The sequence below is a fragment of the Thunnus thynnus genome, chromosome 12, assembly GCF_963924715.1.
Source record: "Thunnus thynnus chromosome 12, fThuThy2.1, whole genome shotgun sequence".
Classification (NCBI taxonomy): domain Eukaryota; kingdom Metazoa; phylum Chordata; class Actinopteri; order Scombriformes; family Scombridae; genus Thunnus; species Thunnus thynnus.
In genome coordinates, this window is record NC_089528.1 from 6,351,223 (window position 1) to 6,374,482 (window position 23,260).

Genomic DNA, 23,260 nt, shown 5'->3' on the forward strand with positions numbered 1-23,260 from the left:
CTGGCTAAGAGCAGTGTTTCCCAACCTTGGTGTTGTGATGCCCTTTGAGAGGAAGTTGCAAGATAAATCTCAGGAGTGGCAACATGATAAGCAAGAAAGGAAAGGAGAAAAAATAAATGTGTGCAACAGAAATGTATGGGTTTTTATTTGAGACTTACAACCTGTGATGAGCACCGTAAAGAGCCAAAAACTTTAGGAACCACTGGCTCACAGGATTATAGTCTGTGCATTTCAAACAAAATGAAATTGCCTTGTTGGTGTCTTTTATGTCTGAAATGACCTTGTTTTTGTTCATTCTTGAAGGAATGTAACTTGTGTGATGATTTTCTCTTTTACACAGGTGATGTCCACTGAAGGGCTCCATATGTTTGAACACTTTTGTCTGAGAAGCACCCGAACAATGTATATACTTGCTTGCTAGGCTTAAGTCATAACCAAGCCCAGGATCATGTGATGCACACTGGCCAAAAAAATACTTTTTCCCCATACACAATCATTCCAAAACCAACAGCTGTGAAACATCAAATACAATAATTTGAAATTTGAATTTGATCTGTTAGTTCTAATAACATTTGAAGCCTCAAAGAGCCACATTAGTACATTATTACATGCTATTCATGTGTGTGTGGAGTCAGCAGAAAGTGTGCAAACTGCTTTTAAGCTTAGCTGGAAAACGACTAGTGCACATGCTCTATGGTGGTGGTGTTCAAATGTTTTCATATCAAGAACTCAAATTAGACCCAATCAAGAACCCCAGACCCCACTTTGAGAACCACTGCTCTATGGGATCAAACACACAGAAGCCACACAAAGCCTTAAAAACATTTTGGTGTTAAGCATCCAGTGAGCAACTTTCTCTGGAGTGAATAGGATGCCATCTTGGTATACGCTATCTAGATATCCTCATACATTCATGTTATGATGAGCTAATATGTTTGCCAGCCAGCGTAATGATCAGTGAATGTAAAGGGGTCAGAATGCTTTTGCAGAAAGTGCTTGTCAGATGGTGGAAATGTTACTTTGTTTAGCTTGTCGTCCTATTTTTGTTTATCTTTATCCACAGTTCAGACAACCTAGAATCAACCATCCAGACTTGGATGGATGCAAAGTGGATTTTTTGTTATTTTGGGAGAAACTTCACGCATTTGACATTCAGCTTCTAGTTTGATGATGAGAAATCTTTTCACTTTTATTGGACTTAATCAAAAACATAAAAGATAGCAATCATTCAATGTTAAAATGTCATAATTAAAGAAAATGATACAAAACAGTCTGGCTCTGATTTGGATAATGTCTGGTACTGCTGGAAGCACATCCAGCTTTAGGAAACAGGGTTATTTCTGCTGAATCCAATTACCTCTCAGCTAATGCACAGTCTTAACAGTAGTGGAAGCCAAGCACAGATTAGGAGCGTATGCAACTCAAACAAGATTTCTGCTGTCAAGCTAAATCTGATTTATCCAACCTGTGCCTCGTTTTTCGCAGGCACAATGGGATCAACTTTTTCATAGCGATCAAATCATGGAGTAAGTGTGTGTGATTCGTCCCTACTTGAGGAACTCTGAAGAGATTAGTGCCGTGTCACAAAGAGTTTGAGTTTTTTTTTTCCATTGTAAAACCAGCCTTCTGGCAAAAAAAAACAAGTGTATAATCTATACTATATCTTCTCTGGCACAGATTACTACTTTGCACAAGAAATTTCAGACCCGAATCAAAGAGAATAGACAATTATTTTACCTCCTTAAAAGCAGCAGTTCAGGGCAGTGTATTACACAGAATGGTGTAATGTGTTTCAGCAAAAGCAGGATTTAACAGCCAGATTAGTATTTCTATGCTTGAAAACATGTTGGCTCAGTGTGAACCGTTTCCTCATTTGGCAAACGTTACCTGTCGAAGGCAGTCGGCACAAAACACTAGAAATTCATTCCAAAACTGTCACAGATGCTCAGGTCATGACCACGTGAACTAGACTGATTTATGAGCCAACTGGCTCACATTTTGTGTAAAAGCAAACTTGGGTGTATGAAAGCCAGGAACAGCCAGAGTAATTTGAATTTTACAAGCAACTGAATGTCTACATGTTTAATCTAACCACTACTGAATACTTGATGTTGAAATTTTAATAGCAACTGAATTAAAGCATTCAAATATTTAACTTTGAAAACCATCTATCAGACTTAATCGGTTTAGAATTTCTATCATTGAAGAGACCAAAATTCAAAGTGAAAAATTCAATCATGAACATCTGGCCTACCAAGACTGCTTCTCTTGTATGTTCAGCAGATTAGAGTCTTGGATCATTAAAGGACACAGGTCATATCAGTTCTGTTCAGGCTCAACTGCTTATCCTTGGTAGCCTTATGTTCAAGTTTGATTTTTTTATATTGGATTTTGGTGTCTAAATTTAACCAATCCAATTTGAGCAACCTGATCTTCTGACCTGATTTCAAGCGGCTATCACCAGTGTATTTAGCAATACTAGCAGCATGTTGGCTGTAAACTCATTCTTGTTATAATAAGAATGGATCAACTACTTCTATGTGAAAAAGAACATTTGTAGTAATAAACTCAAAGATAATTATCACAGACTCTGCCATTCCCTTCAGCTTAATAGAACTTTCCCTCCCAGCTTTCGAATCACCTCATTTTCAGCCACAGCAGGCGGCTGCTTTCACCGAAAAAGCTATAAAAATCTACTGTATGCTACTTTACAAACACCAAAAACAGAGCTAAAAAGTAAGTCAATATTAAACTTACATTCAATAGATGGCCAGAAATATGCAACTGTTATCATATCAACTTAAAAGGTGAAAAAAAAATCAGTTAGTAGAATGTGACTAATTGAATTTGAGCTGCTTAAATACAGTTTTGAATATTTGACACTTGAATTCTCTTTTTAAATTTGTGAACCCTAAAAATAAATCAAGTTTCTGATACTGTACCACATGAAATTAACCGCTGCAAATGTCAAAGATTCAGATAAATGGTTTTAGTAAAATAGTGTAATGCTATAAATTCAGTGGTGAGGTCTCAAGTAGGAATTAAGTTGTTAATAACATTCACAGTAATGCTACAAGAGCATTTTTACTTCCTGCTTCATTTTCTTTCTGTCATGCTAATCTGTTGTTCATTTTGATACATGCTCTTCCCTGATGTTATTTGCCAATTAAAAAGGTATTTTAAGTCACACGGGTGATTTGAAGGAATCAAAAGACAACAAAAATATGCATTAGACACTGATGAAGGTGAGATTGAGGCCTGAACTCCCTCTTCCTTCCTCCTCCTCTGATGTAGGTGATCCCCGGTCCTGCCACTATACCGTATAGACAAATGAAGTCACGTGGGTGAGAAATCCAATTTAAGCTGGCAGTGTTAAGTGCAGCAGAAGATGAAACTAGAGGGGTGGAGTCATCTTGACCAGATGAACTAGTTACATGCATTATATAAGAATATCTCTGTCAGAAAAAAGGCAGTGAATGACTGTTGCTGTAAACATTAGCATGACAATTTTGCGTCTTTCTCTTAGTAAAAAGAATAGATTTTTTAAATTTAGTTTACATGGTGTCTGTCTTTAGTGCTTTTAATGTCTTGTGGAAATAAAACACTGGTTCACCATTTTCTTATGCTGTCCCTTTGTAAAACATAAAAAAGAAGATGCTCAAAAGTTAAGACATTCCCTCTGTGCTTATAACATTCAATGTTAACATTCAAGTTGTCGCAAGAGAGGGAATCGCGACAGAACAGCTAGAGCTGGAGAGAAAGCGTCTAAAGGGATTATCATGCGTCAGTTCAAGAGAATGTCTCTCATCCCATTGCCGGCCATCATCAAAGGAAGCCCAGTGTTCCTCCACAGGGAAACACAGGATTAGTTGCTCAGCGCTGTTATTGGTGACTGTAACTGTTCCAACCAAGACGACTGCTTCTTCTTCTACTTTCAAGAGGACAGCTTGAGCTTTAACCTCTCATGAAGACTGGGAATTTAACTCAAGTAGCCTGTCTGGTTTCTTGATGCCATGATCATACGATGTGATGGATGAGGTTGTCGGTGCCTTTGTGTGAACTCGCATGGAAATGGGCAGTGACTTTTCCGCAGTTCATAACGCATGGATACTTTTGGGTTTGTCAAACTCTGTTGATTTAAAAATGCAATGTGGACAAACTCCTTAAAGAGGAAATCTTGTGGCACTTCATTTTTATTGTCTTTCTTTGGTCACTTCACCAGTCCAGAGTGAGTATCTCAGATCATGCACATGACGGACCATACCTCTCTTGATGATAGCTTCTTGTGGAGTTCTTGGGATTTGTAACCCTTATGGCAACCTGAGAAGATTAATTTGAGAATGACGGAGGATCAGCAGCAAGTGCAATGATCTCATGCCTCCCCTGTGGCCTCTGGTGACCCTTGTCTGTTGGGAAACCTGACAGAGACGGAAACGGATAAAGGTCAAACACCTGGCAAGATTCAATCCTGTCTCGGGTAGGATGAGACACCGTAATGCAGTGGGCTGGTGGACATAAACTCTAGGTCCTCCCAGAGGTGTCCTGGCACCCCACAATAATTAAAGCACGTGAGTGGGGGGAGGGAGGGATTAAATGGTTTTAATAACGGAGGAGCAAGGCGAAGGTGCAAAACTTCAAGAGAATGGAGTGGCTGAGACTGAGTTCAGGACCAATAAAGTGGCTACGGATACACCTGTCATGTCCATCACCAAGATTGATGAAAATGTCGTCGAGTGTGAGGTGTCGGGAAAAGGCGAGAATGACGAGTCTGATGTTGATTACACACAGAATTATTGGGAGGATGATGATGATGTATACCAGGAGTTTGAGGAGCTGGACTTTGATGCCCTACCAGATCGCTCGGACACACAGAGCGTTCTCTCGGACGATTCCTTCTATCCCCCCAACAATTCGTTCGGATATCACATGTACCGCTCGCCAAGCCCTGAAAGCCCAGAGCCCATCTCCTTCTTCAAGGCCTGCTGCAACAACAATGCCATCATCGTCAAGATTATGATCAGACAAGGGGTGACTGAGGAGGAAGTGAGGGAGACGGATAGAAACCGAAGAGTAGGTGTCTGGGTTCAGCGCATTTTAATGAAAGGTTTAATTTTGATGTAGTGATAAGATCAGGAGGCAGGTTCACAATGTTTCATCAAACAAAGAATCCCAATGTTTTCCACTGGAAAATTTGCTCATAAAAGTTAAAATATGTGAATATTAGATCTTAAAGGACCATACGAGTGTTTTTAAGTTTTAGCCCTACAAATCACATATACTTAAATAATTATTGCTCTATATACCATACATTATTATTGACAGTTTTTTTTCAAATAATGCAGTTTTAGAGTTTAAGATTTTATATTTTATTTAACAACTTCACAGGCAGCCAGTGATTTCCATTCAAGCAGACTTTTGTTTTGACTCCTATTGACTCCCATTATTTTTGCGTTGTAAACGAAACAAGTACAATTGATTTGAAAAGTCTGCAGTGCATTTCCTAACAATGATAATATAACTTTGGCAAAATGTTATGCAGACATAACGTACACTCCAGCAAGTTTCTGGTCAGCCAATTGATTTTTCATATTGTATGGAGATGGATGGAAGCCACTGGCTGTTTGAAATGTAGGAAAAATTGAAACACATCAACATGGATTACAGTAACCTTCAAACTTTGTTCATATATTTTGAAGTCATCATTGCACTTGCAGCATCAGTGCTACGAAACCACCATTAGTGTTGATCATCATGTAAGGGATGCAGTGTAGACGGACATATGGTGACATCTTGGTTAGCTTGTGATGAATGAGACAATCTATTTGAAATGGGCATTGTCTACATCTACAAGTTTCCAGCAACATAAGGGTGTTACATTTGCCGCATGCTACTGTCACTGAAAAACACCCTTTTTCCCTTTTAACAATGCTTGTACACAAAGTTGATTTCAAAAATCCTCATACCGGTCATGGTACTAACTGTTAACAGTCACACGGTAGGTAGCTCTTTTATGAGCTGGGGATACATTATTTAACCATTAAGATATTGTACCTTGGAATGGGAGCTGCAGTGAAGCCTGCTACGTTGAATTGACACTCAGTACCATTTTTAGCCTTTTTAAAATTTTTCCATTGTAAGCTCTGACCAGTTACTGTTGCTACCATACCTAAAAAATCTCAGTCTAGTCAATGTAGAATTTCTTTTAAAAAGTGTCAGTGGTTATGAAACCTACAGTTCTATAATTGATCACTTAAAATCCAATAACTGGTATGTCATGTTATGGCGCAATGAAGGATATAAAGCACTCGGACCCTGAGTGAACTCACCGGTAGTCATATCAGGTATTGCGGTCAGGCCAGCTGAGCCTGGTGCGGCTCCTGAGCATCAGTGAGCCAATGAAGAACAATTGGTTAAGCCTCAAGTGACAGATGGGGAGTGTAACCTGTATAGTGACAGTATTGAGAAGCAGCTTGCCATCAGGGCTCTGCTTTTAAAGGCCTCTCTAAGACATTGACCTGAGCACTGGGTAAGAGATATTCTATGCTAATAGAGCTAGGTCAGACAGAGAAGCCTCCTCCTGGACAACTGTGACAGTAACCATTTGTTACACCTATAATTATGCTGACACAGCTATGCTGCCATGGAAATTAGCATGGTGTTATCCTATTGGGATACTGAGCCAAACAATGGCTTTATCATCAGCAACCTTAGACAAGTAGTTTCAGTGAAACATCAAACAGTGCTCTCCTTCCATACAGGTAGGAGCAAACTGGGTGTCATTTTTAATATTTGATATATTAGGACTAGGCTGACCTCCCAACAGAGTTTCTCTTTGTGCAAGAGTTAAATGTACAACTTCTCCGGTACTTTGTTGTTTGTTGTTGTTTCAGCTGATTTGTAACCCTAACCCACATGTAGCCCATGCTCTTAATCATCTTGGCTATAATTTTGAAAAAGACATACTCTCTCATATTTGTCAGTCTGGAGACAAAGTTTGGAAACAACTTCTTTGAATTTATGACTTTATCATTGTCCATTAAAATAGTTTATTGGTCATTCAGTTAAAAACTCACTGCTCAGAGGTAGCATGCAGTGTGCTGACTGTGGGCAGATTAGTCTGTTTATAATTGGGAAGTTATAATTTATTACATGTCATATCTCATTTGGAAAGATTGACAGAAAATTGGTATTACAGCTGGAGACACAAATTATGTTTGTGTAACTTTTCTACAGGCCTTCTAGGATGAAGTATAGTGGCACTTTTGCTACACTGTACCAAAAGTAAGTCAGTAAATCACTCATTAGTACTGAGTTAGCAGAAAAACACAAGCCTGTGCCCTATGAAGGCAGGCACCCATGAGGATTTCAGGATGTTCCTTTTAACATGTCATTTCATGGAAGATTTAGTTAATATTAAAAGGGAACTGTGCGGAATCTGATAAATCGCCTTAAGCAATGTCACTTGTGTGGAATACAATAGCAGATATTTCTGGTTCTGATTAATTGATTTGATCATTCTCTTTAAAAGCTGTTTGTTGTGAGTCCAACAATGTTATAGGAGTGCAGAGCTTTGTTGGTGGAGTGCTCTTTAAACATCCTTGGGATGTTGATGAATGGAACTCACTTACTGTTATGATTTACTTTCATTAACTTTTTATTTTTCATTTGTTTTAGCAGTTTACTAGAGCTTTTCATGGGTCCAGAAGTCTATGCATTATCTCATGCAGCCTGAAAACTGAAAACCTTTGATTAAATTCAAACAAGGTCTTAAATGGTACATTCATAGCTTGGTTGATCTGTTCACTTAAGCATGTCTAGAGTCTTTCTCTTGAAACAATGGTATCCATGGGCAGAGTGGAACTGACTCTTAGCCCAGGATTTAAACAGTGGCTTTGCCAATCACAGGAGGGGTGGTTGGCAGGTCAGGATGAGGTTATCTGGGTAGATTATCCATATAAGGATTGCATGTTTATACCAGGTGTAAATGGGGTCAGAGTTTTACAAGTCCACCGTTTTTCTATGAAATGGACGGCTCCTACAGGTGCATTCACTTTAAGTCAAAATAAGTTGTTTAGATTATATGGTCAAAGTGTGGGCTTGCCTATAAACTGTGTGATTGTTTGACCACTTTTGTTATGTGCCTTACTGGACTTATTCCTTTCAGCAATGTTGGCATGAGACCAGACCTGAGCAATTAAGTTGATGAGAAACTATAGTCATAACTGATAGGAATTATAGCTAAAAGACTTAATTGTATTTCAGGTCTGCTCCAACTTTAATCCAAGGTGGACCAAGTGGGCACCCCAAAACCCAGTTCAGTTTTGGTTACATCCTCAGGTTTTCAGGTTGTCAGGGATGTTCTAAGACCTCCATTTCACACTAATCGTTGAATACCATCCACAATTATTTTCAGTCTTCTAATTCCCAAAAGCTTTAAAATTCAACCCCTAGTTAACTTATTTTTGGTAGGAAAATAAATTACCACCAACCCAAACACTAATTCCGATTTAACAGCTTTTATCCTTTTAAATATGAGTAAATCAGCCAGAAACATTTGTTGAGTGCTTAACAAGTGACCATTGTCCAGCTGGAAAGCCATGCTTAGCCTGAGTTAACTGTCCATTACAGACTCAGTGTCTGCCTGTTACACTTTGTGAAAAGCAGCCATTTACTTTGCTTGTAGGCAGGATGACTGATAAGCATTATTTCTTTTTATGCGAATCACTGCAATGGATTTCTCCTGTGAGGAAAGCAGCTCCATAAAAAAAGCCTCACTGTAGCCCTGAGAAACCATTTTGGTGTTTTAAGAGCCAAAATTAATCACAGACAAAGAGAGAGAAAGAAACTCAAGCACTGTTGTTTTTGGGTTTCAGTCTGGCCTGATCATGGCGTGCTACCATGGCTACGTGGATGTGGTCATCGCCCTCGCTCAGTGCCCGTATCTTGATGTCAACTGGCAGGACAATGAGGGCAACACCGCTCTTATCACTGCAGCACAAGCAGGTAAACACACCCTATTAACACACATTATTAAAATGCTGCACATATCAGTATTTAATAGAACTTCTCTCTGACACAGAATCAAGCTTTCAAGGTGAGACTATGTAACTTCTGCTGCTAAAGCCCTATTTGGACTGGTGTGACTAGAAACTTATGGTGGCTAATGTTACCTAATGTTAGCAAACTTTAAAAAGATATTGCTGACAATACTCACTGACTTTATAACCCCACTTGTTTATTGTCACACATAACGTTAGCATTTAATGGCTTTATCTCAAAAGTAAAACTAGATATGAAAAATTCATACCCCACCAGGAGACATGTATGTTGTTTCCTACTTGTGGTCCTGTTCCACGCACTCAGGTCGCCTGAAGAGGTTTTTTAAAGCAGCTGGGTCAAAAGAATCTCAGGAAATGAAGACAAATTCCAAGTGCCATTGGCCTTAATACAGAGGATATTTTGACTCATACTTTTGTCAATAGTAGGAAAAGCACAGGTGTTACTAATAACATTAACGATGGTTCTGTTCTGTTCAAGTGTCCCAGTAAGCCATGACAGTGTGACGGTGAGCCATCAGCCATCATTAATTTAATTACTTACACCTGTGCTTTTCCAACTGTCACATGCCAAAATGTCTTCTGTGAAATAGGGGCTTTTATCCTGTAGTTATCATTTGTAAAAAGTTACATAGTCTTGTTTTAAATGGGAATGTCCTTCTCTGGCAGGAATGGAAAAACATGTAGGTACCAGACAAGCTTAAGAATTAAACTTAAAGATATAATTAAACATTTAGGCCAATATGCTTATAACTTTGTCTTTAAGTGTGAGATGATAAGATCAATATCAGTGTCATCCCCGTGGCAACCTTTCTGTGATGACAGTCACAAGGAAGTCACCTTTCTCGCCTGTTGTTAGCCAAAAAAAAAGTTACAGCACATAACTTCCCCTAAAACCACAAATAAGTGAGCTTTAGAGATGCTGGAAGGTGTATTCTTGAACTTAAGACTGGATCTTTCTCCTTGCTACAAGTCTTTGCTAAGCTAAGCTAAGCTAATTGCCTCCTGGCTCTGGTTCCATGCTTAACACAATAAGGTGGGTTTACATGCCCCTCTTTTTATTCAAATTTTCAATTTGCACATTAAAAAGCCCTGACGTAGCAAATTAATCTTAAAGTAAATGAGGTATATACACTTATGTATCCATGGAAGCTTCTATTCCACTGAAAACACAAACAAGCAGCAGGCAAGTTTCGTCATCAGGATGTGAGGAGACAGTTGCGCTTCTCAAATGAAAACTGTACATACACAAACAGAAATGCCATATTTACATAATGTTTTCTACATTCTTTTTCACCATTTGAGATTTGACTGGTGCTTCTTGCTATGCCTGTTTTCTTGTAAAAGTAAAGTAGTAAAAGTGCATATCCACTCAAAGCTAATGGAATCATCATTTGCAAGTATCTATTAAAGTGCTTACTTTAAGACTTACATAGTCTTTTACAACAAGATTCTGTAGAAGTGTCACTCAGCATTTTAAGTTTGATTTCCTTATTTTTCTCCACCATTTACAACACTGGAAGAGATCCATTTAGCATTCTTCATTAAAATCCAGCACTAAAATCTAACAGTTACACAACCAGATATCAGATATTTGTCACTTAAGATACATACAACACTTCCAAAATGTCCAATAATCCAATAATCTGATCACAGTAAAAACATCACATCTGTTCCACAATTTCTATCTTCATTTAGAGACATTTTCTTCTATAACATCTCTCAATGAGACATGTTACCTTGCATACTTTTATGTTTCTTTCCCCCACTCCTTTTGATGCATAGACTGGAAGAAGTTTTATAGCGGGAAAATTAATCAGAGACTTTCAAAATTGGCCCAAATTAAAGCAAAGAGAATATTATGAGGTCTGGTGCTTCTAAATGCAAGAATCATTGTTATTTGCTGGCATTAGAAAGTACCATCGCAAGTAATTTCATAGTGATGCAGCCACATCTCATCTGCTAACGATGATGAATGGCTCACTGTGGTCTGTGATGAATAGCTGCAGACTACTCTTCATTTTCTGCTTCATTAAAAGGAGTATTGATCTCCTTTCATGACAAAGTACTCTGCAACACCTCAGGGAAACAGGTGACCGAGACTGTGAGTCCAAAGAGTGAGCAGAGTGCTCGAGTATATGAGCAGAAAAACTCACCTGAAAACCCCTCACTGAGTGTCTAGATATGGGCTGAGAATTTAACACGGATCAGCTTCAGTATTAACCAACATACTCAGCCTTCCATCCAACTACACTTCTGTTTCTAGCTGTGTCTCCTTAATGGATTCATCTTCTGCATGAAAACTCTGCACTGTGCATCACTTGCAGGAATTTTAATAAATCAGACTTTTAGTAGCATGGATTTAGACTGGATTTACTCAATTAGGAAGTCAAGTAGAAAACATTTAAGAAGCTGAGCTTAATGATAAAAAAAACTGCAGTCTGACTTGAAGTACCATCAGCAACAGGTAAGTTACTTGTTCAGTCCCCAGAGTGGCTAACAAAACATAAGCTTGAAATCATATTGCCTCTTCTACACATAACTGTAGACATAGCAGCTTTAATTAATTAATCGTTAATTTTGCACTGTATTAGGCTATACAGTGGTATATGTGGGCCTGACTGATAGCAGGACAGTAATTAAGTGTCAAGGGGACGATGACAAATAGAGTGAATGCAATAACCTAACAATATTAATATGAGGGAGTTAATTCAGTATTTGCAGACACCTCAATACAAAAACAGAGCTGCTAGCTTGCTGCTAGCACTCTGGGTGCTGTCTGAAGTACCAGTAGCTACAACAACCTACAGCACTAATTTGAGAGCATGAATTTAAAATGTACTCCTAAAACTTTCCATAGCCTTCATAGTCAGTCTTCTGCATAACCACCACATACTGTATGGACACAAAAGGGCTCAGTATGCTTCAAATGAACCAATGTGTATGACCTGTTGTCTGACTATGTCTAGAGGAAAAAGTGTTAATACCTGTTTGTAATGGCCACAATAAAGCTTCCATAGTCTACTCGGTTGTGTACATGAAAAGTTGTGGTGTGAAAAATGGAAAAAAGAGCCTGAGTGAGAAGTTCAAATCTTGTATACTTTCTCACATTCACACACCTGGCCAATCACTGCGTGAGGTGGGCATGCTTGTCAGATCGTTGGTGTTGTAAAGTTACTTAAACTGTTGGACTTAGCCAACAAGGGTTCAGATGCTGTTTCATGAATCCAACAAACTCTTCATTTGAAGCATACTGAAGCCTATACTCACAAGTTTCCCTGTGACTGTTATTTTGTAGTAGTGAGAGTGAAGCTAGAAAGGTGACTAGGAAGACAGTGGGTGTTACATTTACCTTAAAAAAGTGGGACAAATGGGATCTATGGTTGAGGAAGCTAGGTTTGATTGATGATAATGCAATCTTTAACAGGTCGATGTAGTTAATCTAAGCAGGATTTGCCACTTGTGTAACACATGTCCCTGTTTTTATGGTCTACAGGTCATGTGTACATCTCTAACTACCTGCTCAACTACTTCCCTGGGCTGGACATCGAAATGAGGAACTGTCACGGTTTCACAGCTTTGATGAAGGCTGCTATGCAAGGCCGGGCTGACACTGTCAGAGCTCTCATGCTAGCTGGTAAAATACAGGGCAACATTCCCCACTAAAAACATTTTAATACCCTATTGAAATGTGCATATGCTGTCTTGGGCCACTTGCTTGTCAATGGTCCTCCACTGTATAAGCAAGTTGGAACTACATGTATTAGATGTGTGTAATTCCTTGATGTATTGAATGAATGTGCAAATGTAAAGTAGATCACTTCCATGAATCTATATGTTACCAGGAGGTGACGTGCAGGCACAGAGCAACAGCCGCGCCATGACATCCAGGGAGTGGGCTCTCTTCACTGGTCGATATGAGACGGCATACATGATGTATCGGCTGATGTCGAAGCCCTGTGCTGAGCAGTTCTGTGACTCCTTCTCCCTGGAGTGGCCCATGCTGGAGGTTAATAAATTCACTATGATTTGTAAAATTCATCATGACATATAACATCCTGCACATGAATGCACCACTAAAATCTTTTTTAATTTCCCTGTGAGAAATTCAATACAAGATTGAAAAGATTGAAAAGCTAGCTTGAAAATCTGTTCTTTTTGAAGTTGATTCCTTTGCTCAACAGTGTTTAATCTTCTGTTTTGGCTCTTCTGCAGGAGCTGGTAGCCCAGGCCCAAGAGCCAAAGTCCTGCTGGAAGCAGTTTGTCAACCTCTCATCCTGCTGCCCTTACAAGTTTTACATCAACAACAGGGTAAACCCTGTGGACGATGGTGTTCTCGACCACATGGTGCGGGTCACCACCAGTATCAGCAGTCCGTTGATAGCCACAGCTTGCCGGACAGTGTGCCCAGGCAGCCCACCATGCGTCGGAAAGCGGCGCCATGCAGTGCAGGAGATCCTGAGGAGGCAACGGGTGGCTGAGCTGAAGCGTCTGGGCCCAGACAGACTGAACAACTACAAGAGATTTTTCCAGAACTCACGGGTCCAGCTCATCCCCAAGGCAAAGGACCGGAGGGCCAGCCTCCAGCCTCAGCTGCTGAGCGACATGGCTACAGCGTCAACAGTGGCTATGAGACGAGCAAGTCTCCTGCCACTAAATATGCTGAGGAGAAGCAGTGTGCGACCAGGCATTGTGGTGCCCAAGGTGAGACTCTGCAAGGCCCCGGCTCCCAGCTACGAACCAGAAAAACTCAAACAGAGCAGTGACTACAACCAGCTCCAGATCCCCAAGTGGGATTACAAAATGAAGAGAATAGAAAGGAGGAAGGAGGAGGAGAGGCAGAAACTGGTATTTGCGACAAAGAGGAGATGAGGGAAAGGGGAAAAAAAGGGGCACTGTGCTCACATTATCTGACAAAGAAAGACATGACTTGCTGCAACTTCAAAGAGCTTGAGTGTATCTTGCTGAAAGGCCCTCACATGGCTCACGCTCGCACAGTGTTTCAGTACTGGAAAAATTAACCTGAAGAATTGACTCTGTTAACTGCTAATATTTGTTTGCTGAGATTGCCGATTTTTGATTTGTTGCCTTGTTCCTACCTGAATTTGTGATGCAATGTGGAAAAGCTCAGGAAAAGAATTCCACATATACTTTTTGTAATTCCTGCCCACAGAAAACATTTTTTCTGTGTCAACAGTTGATATTTATGGTGCATTCAATGACATGTGGCAAAAGAACAAAAGAAGATGAAGTGTCAGGGCGTCAGTATGCTTTAAACAAAGTTGAATGATAATCAAAAAGATTGGGAACCCCTGGTCTAAAGGGCCTGATATAGTCCAAAATGGACACGGACGGATGGACATCCATTAGGTTCTGTTTATACTCAGGTGAATTGTCCGAAATTGTGTGTCCTTCTCCTGGTTTATGATTCAATGCATTTCCACTACAAATATATGCAAAAGCTCCACCTTTTAAAGGTACCCTGTGGAGGTTTTGGCCACTAGTAGCACCATGTAATAATGTTTCTCAATCAGGAAGAAAAGGCATTCAACACGTTTGTTAGGCCTCAAGGACACACCTTGCATTTTGGTGCACATATTTTATGTTGGTTTATAAGAAAACCTCACAGGGCAGCTTTAAGTGTGGCAATTAGGGACAGCTCTAAACACTTTTGCCCCTAGTTCGTTTCAAGCATACAGAACCCTTAAAAAAGGCCATCACCTTTGGAAAAACAAGGGTAGATGAGAGAAGAAGAAAAGAGGAAAGGTTCAACAACAGAGGAGATATTCTGATTTGGAAAGAATGAGAAAAGGACACATTAGGTAAACAGTTGAACAAAGTGAAATCTGAAAGCAGAATTTGCTGTATAGGAAAATCAAGAGGGTAGAAATGGGTCTTGAGAGGCAGGAAGGTGACAGCCAGTTGGAGGGATTTCAGCAGATGGAGAGAAGAGCTCTGACATGGCCAAATGAAGATTCGTAGCTTGCTGCTACGGCAGATTGCAAACTGGAAAGAATCGCTGAGCAATGCGGGAGGAAGCTAAGAAGCCATTTTATACTGATGCATAGTACAACAGGTATTTGCAAGGAAGGGAAGAGCTTATGAACAGTATTTGACAGCTGAGCTGAGGAGCCAGCTCACACAGGCTTTGTAAAGGCTTTGTGGAGAATTGGAAAGGCAGAGCCAGAAATAAACAGCTTAGTAGTGGACTGACTTGTTGACTTGGGGTATGCATTTCTTGCTCTACGAGTACAGGAGACAGTCTGAGAGCCACTATTAGCTGTTTCTGTGTGACTTGATGCATATTTGAATTTGGCACTGGAAAAGCAGTGATGAAAAAAGCATTTGAAATGCTTTTTTACATAATACAAGTAAATTAAATATATATGCTATAAAAGTATCGGTGAGGAAAAAAATATAAAATATGGTAATTTAAATATGAAAATCTCTATTAAAGATGGATGGAATGAGTTTATAACGACGTACTGTTTTTCATATCACGTTTATCACCCTCTAGTGGCAACCAGTATAAATTGCAACACGATTATCTCTGCATGCCATGCAGCCCTCCCATCAGGTTCCTTTCAGTTATGCCTGTTGATGCCTGATGTTAAGCTAATAAGTGCCCACCAGAAATTCAAATAAATAAATTATATTGCAAGTGGGGCTGTAAATCACTTTGATTTATTGCAGTCATTTTTTGCTGTGAGGCAGGACAAATGCATGTTTAATATTTAATCTGTCATGTAACTTTTAAGACTTTAGTAAAATGCTAGTAAACCATGCAACACCAAAGTGATGAATGAGCTGTTTTCTGCTTTAGACCTGCTTGTCTAAGGGCTGGACTAAACTGGTCTGGTCTGGACCACAGTGGACTGGAGTGCTAAGGCCCACCTCCATGGATTTCTGCCAAAAAATGGAGCCGTTAGGTAACAAAGCACAAGACAGAATATGATTGATTTAGTAGCCTGTGCTGAATTGTTAATTTCTTCCACTACTGACCATCTGAACATTTCTGGTACTCGGATGTTGACAGGGTGGAGATAGAGCACTGGATTGAGATTCAGAAGCACCAGTGTCTCAGATTTATGATTTTAAAATCAGTTCAATAAACTGCGTTTCATTTACTAACTACATAGCTGACTGAAAGCAAGAACACAAACACTGAAAACCAGATCAGCATGCCACATGTATTGAATTGAAACTGGCCTGGCAAATACACATCACTCCATCCCCAGGCTCTGACAGAAAGACCACAATTATATACATACCATTGTGTTGACAGGGCTCTTCTTTCTACCTTCATTTACTATGGACTGTGTATAAATACATATAACTTTCCTGTGATATATATATATATATATATATATATATATATATATATATATATATATATATATATATATCTAAAAATATTGATATGTATTTTTGATAGGGATATTGAACAATAAACTACAGTCAATTTCATGCTCCTCTTTGTAATGTTGTTCAAAGAGAAACTGTACAGACGTTTTTGCATAAACCCTCTAATTGTGTTTGTGTGTGTGTGTGTCTCTCTCTCCTTCCTTTTTTCACTACACACAAAGTTTATCCAAATTACTGTTGGCTGCAATAAACTTGTCTGTGATGCTCTGAGGCTGCCCAACTGAAAAATCACTTTAATATTACTAAAGCAATTCAAGATGTGTGAGTCAGTCCTTCCACAATAATGCTGTTCTTATGAAAAGTAGTCACTCATTATTTATAAAAAAAAAAATTAAGCACAGCAGTTAAAAACTTTGTCAGCAAACTGAAATGTGTGTTTTGGCAGGAAATGATAAATACCAAATAATTTTCTTCTGGGTGACTCAAACAGTTTGAAAGAAAGAAGGGAAGAATTATAGATAAATATAAGTATAGGTGAAATTGTGGAGGTTTTGTGTATTGTAAGCCCTCATGAATACCATGTAAAGATTTGACTGGAACCATTAATTATATGGGGGAACTTGATTTCCAAACATTGTCTGAACAAATACAGTATGATAGCAGAAAGCTTGAACCAGAATTTATTTACTCATGCTTTTTTTAACTGTAGGTGTCATGCAAAAAGTATTTGTGGTGTACCTGAGATAAGGAAAAAGACACAGCGTGTAGCCTTCCACTCATTTCTGGAGCTGTGGATGACGTCTCGCCCGGGCTTTGTTCTGCACTCCAACAGTGCATGTGTAATGGGAAAAGACACGACCTAACCCTGAGCTCTCAAAGATAAAATCTGTGCCTGTGGTGTAGTGATTCTATCTGCAGCATGCCATGCAGAACAGGCCTCAGAGACTAAAATGGCCGCCGCCCTGACCTGTTATGCAGTTTCTCTAATGACCACTAGAGAGCACCCATGACCCTTTAAATGCCAATATACTGCAGTTGCATGTAGCATTAAGGTACAGATACAGTAAAAAAAAAGTTTGGACACACCTTTCCAAACAGGTGTGTGCAGGCATTCACCTGCAAACATTTAAGTGCAACACACACACTTGCTGAAGCTACATTTGAAAATGGTCCGATCTTCTGTCTCCTCTGATGCACTGGAAAGCTCTTCTCAGCTGCTTAATAAGAAACTGCATAATCCAGACTTTCCATCTGTGGAGGATGAGGGTCGTTTTCATGCACAGAACAGTTTACAATGACTTATGTGTTCAAATCCAACTTTAGTTTTTGGTTTTAGTTTTGTGTTACAAACATTTAGTTTGAGATAAGTAATCAAAGTAAAGAATTTCTGGTCTTAACTGCTTAGTCAAAGTTCAGTTCTTATTGCAGTGTTGTTGTAACCAGGGAGTGAAAGCTGAAAGCTATCCCTGCTGGTGTGTTAAAGGGTGCTTCGCAGGGCTGGTGTACTATAATGGTAACTGGTAAATGGACTGCACTTATATAGCGCCTTTCTAGTCTTCTGACTACTCAAAGTACATTCACCCATTCACACACACATTCATTCATATGCTGATGGCAGGGGCTGCCATGCAAGGTGTCAAACTGCTCATAAGGAGGACCTAATCATTCACACACACACTCACACACTGATGGCACAGCCATTGGGAGCAATCTGGGGTTCATTATCTTGTCCAAGGACACTTCAACATATGGACTAGAGGAGCTGGAAATCGAACTGCCTTTCTTCCAATTAGTAGACAACCACCTCTACCTCCTCAGTCATAGTCTCCGGTCTAGTCTTAAAACATGTTTTCTCTTAAGTTCTCAGACTTCTCTCGGTCTTGGGTAGGGGTCTTGCCCATTACAGTCTTTGCTTGCAACCAAGTCCAGTTGGCTCATAGCAGGCTGGAGAAGCTGCTTTGTTGCCAGGCAGCTGTCAGTTGCCTAGTTCCCTTTCCACAGTGTGTCTTTATCATAAACTAACCAAGTGTTTTTGAAGTGTAGCTTTATCCACAAATGTCTGCAAGATATTATACTTTCATATATTTAGGCACATACAGTATAGATTTTCTATTCCTATCACATTTAAAACTTAGATCCAAAAGACTAAGTGATTGAATAATGAATGGGCACTATTTTTGTTTATTGACCTCAGTCCAGACTTGGTCTCAACCATATTCTGAGTTGGTTTTGACTTGATCTCCAACCTGTTATCACTTGGGCTTGTGTCAGGCTCGACTCAAGTGGTCTTGACTACATCTGAGTTTTGAGAGTCAGTTGCTGCACGTTAACTTTTCTAATGCAAAAAATATATATTTATCACTTTTCATTATTTTAATGTCTGCTTATATTTCTCCTGGGTACAATTTTCCAACAACATAACAAATCACTACTCTGCTTTCTGGCAATTGACCACCAATTTCCAGATGTTGGAGTGTCCTTGAATGCATCACTGAGGAGAGGTTTGAAAATCACTCCCTTAACAAACTACACCACAATAACCTTACTCTGACTGAAAAACTGAAGCAACAACATCTTTGCTGTGATGGATTAGTTGCCTCTAGCTAATTCAAGCAAGTGACGACTACCACAGCTTTAGACTGAAGCCAATGCAGAAGCATCTTAAAGCGTCTTAATTGAAATATTAAGTCATTCCTTTTCTTCAACAAGTCATCATGGTCTCAGCCTCTAAATTCAGGCCCTTTAATAAGTGTGTTGGTGGTCATTTTGGAAATTATTGCTCTGTTGTGAGATCTGAAGACTTACAGTAGATTTGATGTCCGCCGTGTGGGTGTTGATTGACAGCTGTGATTGACAGTTGGCTCACCTGCTGTTCACTCCAGCTTGGTTAACGTTGCTCTCTCTGAGTTGGACTATTGTTGCAGTATTTCAGTAAGTTTAATGTTACTTGACTTGTTACTTGTTAGCTTGGCCCAAGGTAGTGTGACATGCTTAGCATGAAAGGCAACTCCCTGCATTTCTTATTTTGAAGCTCCTGGCTCCAAATGGAAAAGATGGCGCCAACCATAAGCAGCAACTTTGGGCTTCAAACAGGCTCCAATCCAAACCAGCAGGTGATGTCACACCTCGCTACATCCATTTTTATATACAGTCTGTGGTTTCAAGTCTTTGTTAGTGAATATTCATATTGTACTGAATGACATATAAAGAAATGGTTATGAAGGGTATGCTTTAAGAATATTGTTAAGTCCTTATTAATGGTCAAAACATACCAGCTCCTGTAACACACTGAAAACACACCCGAAGAACATTTTTGGCAACAGAACAAACAACTCCCAAATTCAGAAGTTCTTCGATGGTCCGTTTATATTTTTTGGAGCAGTTGCAATTTGTTTGAGGCAATAGAAAGATTCACAATTCTCTTTTTAAAACACGTTTGGTCTAGCAACAAAAAGGTTACCGACGTTATATCTCCATACAGGTCTTATAGTCAGGTTTTCTGCCTAAGGATCACAAGGACATACATAACGTTGTCAGTTTCCAGATGCTCACTAACAAATACAGTACGTCTGTTTTTCATCCAGTGTTTTTGTGGGGACAGTTTGCATTATGAGCATCAAGCATCGGAAGATGACCTCTAGGACTTCTAAACAGCAGTGGGTAGGGAGAACCAGGGTCTGTCGTCACATTTTACAATTTAGTCTTTCTCACTTTAAAAAAAAAGAAAAAGAAAAAAAAAACACCATCAAGTTTCAGATTGACGACAAAATAATCATGCATTCATGGGTGCAGTTTTTGCCATTTAGCATAATGAGACCAATTCATCAGACTGGGGTTTCATGCACGAGGAATACATTTTTTAAACGAATCAAATTTGTGATTGTTCTCTGTTATGTGGTTTAAAACAGACACCTGTGACATGATCAGAACTCATGTCTGATAATCAATAATTTGCTATCAATGCAAGGGGCAACAAACATTTTGTGCACAGTTAAAGTACAGACATGTTGGAAATACTGCTCACGGATGTAGCACCTTTTTTTTCGACTGCTTTAGTGACAACGTGGATCCCTGGGCCCTGGTCTACTCTACTCCACATAGCAACAACATTACTACACAAAGTTGACAATTTAGTGTGTTGACCAGAAAATAAAATGTGAACAAAATTCCTACATGTAGCTGTTTTTTTTACAAGTCTTTTTCCATAATGTTGCTGCTATAAGTGACATCCACATCTGCACATAAAAAGTATATATTTATATTTATATAATATATATCCATACTCTATTAACAGTTTTGTCTACCATGAAGTTAGAATTGCCACCCATCTCTCAGAAAAGTTTTTTTTTTTTTGTACTTCAAACATTGATTATTTTACAACACAGAAATCAACTAATTTTGTACAACTTTGGAGGAAGCGAGGCTCCGCCCGGTCACAGTCCCTCCACGGTTTTCTTTTTTTTTTTTATTATTATTTTTTTCTCCCCAGTCCCGGTGCAGTTAGACAGTTTTCATCCCAGTAAAACACAGTTTAGAAAAACCAAAGCATTTACAAACTGGCATTGTTAGAACTGCAAGGATGTTCAGCTGAAATCAAAGTTTCAACTGAGCTTGGACCCTTTTTCACCCCCTAACATTCACCCCCCCCTGCCCTCTTCAGCTAAGGGGAAGTAACCCTTGTTTGGCACGGTTATATACACAGTGAGCACTAGAAGGAAGGGCTCATGGGGACAAAAAGGGGTTTAGTGGTGTTAATGTGGAAAGATAGCCGCCGCAAAACCAAAGCTAGCCTCAAAAAACAAGATTTATGTCACAGAAAAGGCATCTGCTGCTGTGATTCCAGATACTGTTTGAGCCTCTCTTTGGCCATTTGTGAAAACTATCTGTAGGGCAGTAAAAGGAGCACCCTGACCCACCAGAATTGATGCTTCAATACCCAATTATTATTGAATGCTTCACTTTAGCAACATGTTGAAATCTGTCTGTAGCTGTGATTTGAGTTTTGACAGTCTGAGTGGCGATATTGTGTGTCTCAAGTATGTGTATGTGTCGGGGGATAGTTAGTGAGGAAGTGAGGAGGACCAATGGCGAAGGCCTGACATGACACAGAAAATAGTGCTATGTACAGTACACAATGCATCTCCGTAAATGTACAGTGTACATCAAATACTATACAACCAGAATCGAGAATTAAAAAAGTAGAAACACAAAAAGAAAAAGAAAAAACCTGTTACAAATGACAAAGTCCAGAAGCATTCTTTGCCCAGAGGAGGATACATCACGCTGAAGCCATAGAGAGAAACAAAAGTTTGTGTGACAGACGTCCTACATGTCCTACAGCTCTGCTTCTTGTGCTTCACATTACTAAAATCCATGTTACTATACCACATATTTACAGGTTTCTCCCGGTCATCTCTGACACATTCCGTTCACCATCCAAAAACCTTCCATCCTCAAGTCCACTGATCCATTTTTCTCTTTCATTGTCCTTCTGCATCCCAATATACAGTATTTCCAACTTTTTTTTTTATCACGCTTTTCCTTTTCATTCTGACTCTTTCATCATGTCTGTCCCTCTCACGTTCTGTATCCAGAGGCCTTCAGGTGCAGGAGGTTTTTAGCTTTCTGTCTGCTGAACCTTGTAGCAGTTGTTGATCACAAACTAAACACAGAAAGAAAATGTGTCCGTCGGTTTTGTTGGTGGTGTGCATGCACATGCATGGCCGCTCTTCTGCTCTTCTCCTTTCCTCCTTTGTCCCCTCTCCCTCCTCCTTCAAATGTCTCTTGAAAGGAGTGTGGTGTCGTACCTCCTTTCTTTCGCTCCGTCCTCCCCCTCTTTCACCCTGCTACCTATGATGCTACTCAGGAACTACTGAGGAGGATGGGAAGGGAGGGAAACAGTGTCCTTTCATCTTCTTTCCTCCACCTTTTAAACTATTCTCTCCACTGTCCTGTTTTCCTTCATTCACCCTCTCCTCCTCCTCCTCCTCCTCCTCCACCCTCATCTCCCCTTAGACCCAGGAGTCTGGTGAGGCTGGATAGTGGCTGGTCTCATAGTTGAGCTCACTGTAGGGCCGCGAGGCTGAGTAGAAGTCTACATAGTTGCCGGTGGATTTGAGGCCCTGCAGGTGCATGTTGAGGTCACCTTGTGGGGGGCGTCCTCCGGCGTGAACCTGGTTCTCGTAGAAGGCCTGGTCCTCGAAGGTGACACTGTCGGGTGGGGGAGGGTTTTGGAAAGGAGGGTAGGGTTCTGAAGGCAAGCCTTGAGAGGAGACCTGTGAAAAGAGCAAAGATCATTACTGAGGCAAGATTATGATGGCTAAGTTCAAAGCACCATCATTAAGAAATGTTGATTTGATATGTATTTATGTTCTAAACTCACCACTTAAAAAAAATAACAGTAAAAGATTCATAGAAATAGATCCAGGCCAGGAAATAGATTGCTACAATCTCATGATAGCTCATATAGTGACACTTGTTAAGACTTGTTGGGTTCATAACATGTAGCAAAACTCTACTACACAAAGTTAACTTACAGGTAGTAAGTAATGAACTGCGTGTGTTTCAGACCATGAATAGATAGAATGGTTTAAGAGCATGGAAGGTTGGTTGTGTTAGATATTTGTAATGTTTGTCTGTATCTGTAACATTAGCATGTATGACATTCCTACTATTTGTCTGCAAAATGTTGGACAAATGCCAGATGAGTAGAGCTAAAACTCACATGACTGCAGTATTTAGTCAACACTTTCTTTTTGTCTAAAAAATGAAAGGTGTAACAACATGACCACTAACAAGCCTGAAGCAGCAATTATTTTGGTGTAGGTCAGTACAGTACT

The 23,260-nt window shown here is 39.7% G+C and overlaps 2 protein-coding genes across 6 annotated transcripts in view; one reads left to right on the forward strand and one right to left on the reverse strand.

The window, feature by feature from the left end:
- Window positions 1-88: 88 nt before the first annotated feature.
- ankrd33bb (ankyrin repeat domain 33Bb) lies at window positions 89-16,394 on the forward strand. Its single transcript, XM_067604985.1, has 5 exons — window positions 89-5,070; window positions 8,874-9,003; window positions 12,553-12,693; window positions 12,902-13,065; window positions 13,272-16,394. Exons 1-5 carry the CDS (start codon window positions 4,594-4,596, stop codon window positions 13,926-13,928), a joined length of 1,569 nt encoding a protein of 522 aa, XP_067461086.1. The 5' UTR covers window positions 89-4,593; the 3' UTR covers window positions 13,929-16,394.
- A 3,367-nt stretch (window positions 16,395-19,761) lies between these two features.
- The window catches only part of ctnnd2b (catenin (cadherin-associated protein), delta 2b), a 177,663-nt gene continuing 174,164 nt past the window's right edge, over window positions 19,762-23,260 (reverse strand). For all 5 annotated transcript variants that reach the window (XM_067604991.1, XM_067604989.1, XM_067604988.1 and 2 more), the window contains one exon: window positions 19,762-22,696. In XM_067604991.1, coding sequence (XP_067461092.1) covers window positions 22,433-22,696 — 264 coding nt within the window. In that variant the 3' untranslated portion in view covers window positions 19,762-22,432. The remainder of the gene's footprint in view (window positions 22,697-23,260) is intronic.

Bases quoted from the DNA above. Each gene is read 5' to 3' on its own strand.
- ankrd33bb (XM_067604985.1), top strand. From the start codon at position 4,594: ATGGTTTTAATAACGGAGGAGCAAGGCGAAGGTGCAAAACTTCAAGAG. The intron at 5,071-8,873 runs GTAGGTGTCTGG...TTTGGGTTTCAG, and splicing joins AGACGGATAGAAACCGAAGA to TCTGGCCTGATCATGGCGTG. The intron at 9,004-12,552 runs GTAAACACACCC...TATGGTCTACAG, and splicing joins TATCACTGCAGCACAAGCAG to GTCATGTGTACATCTCTAAC.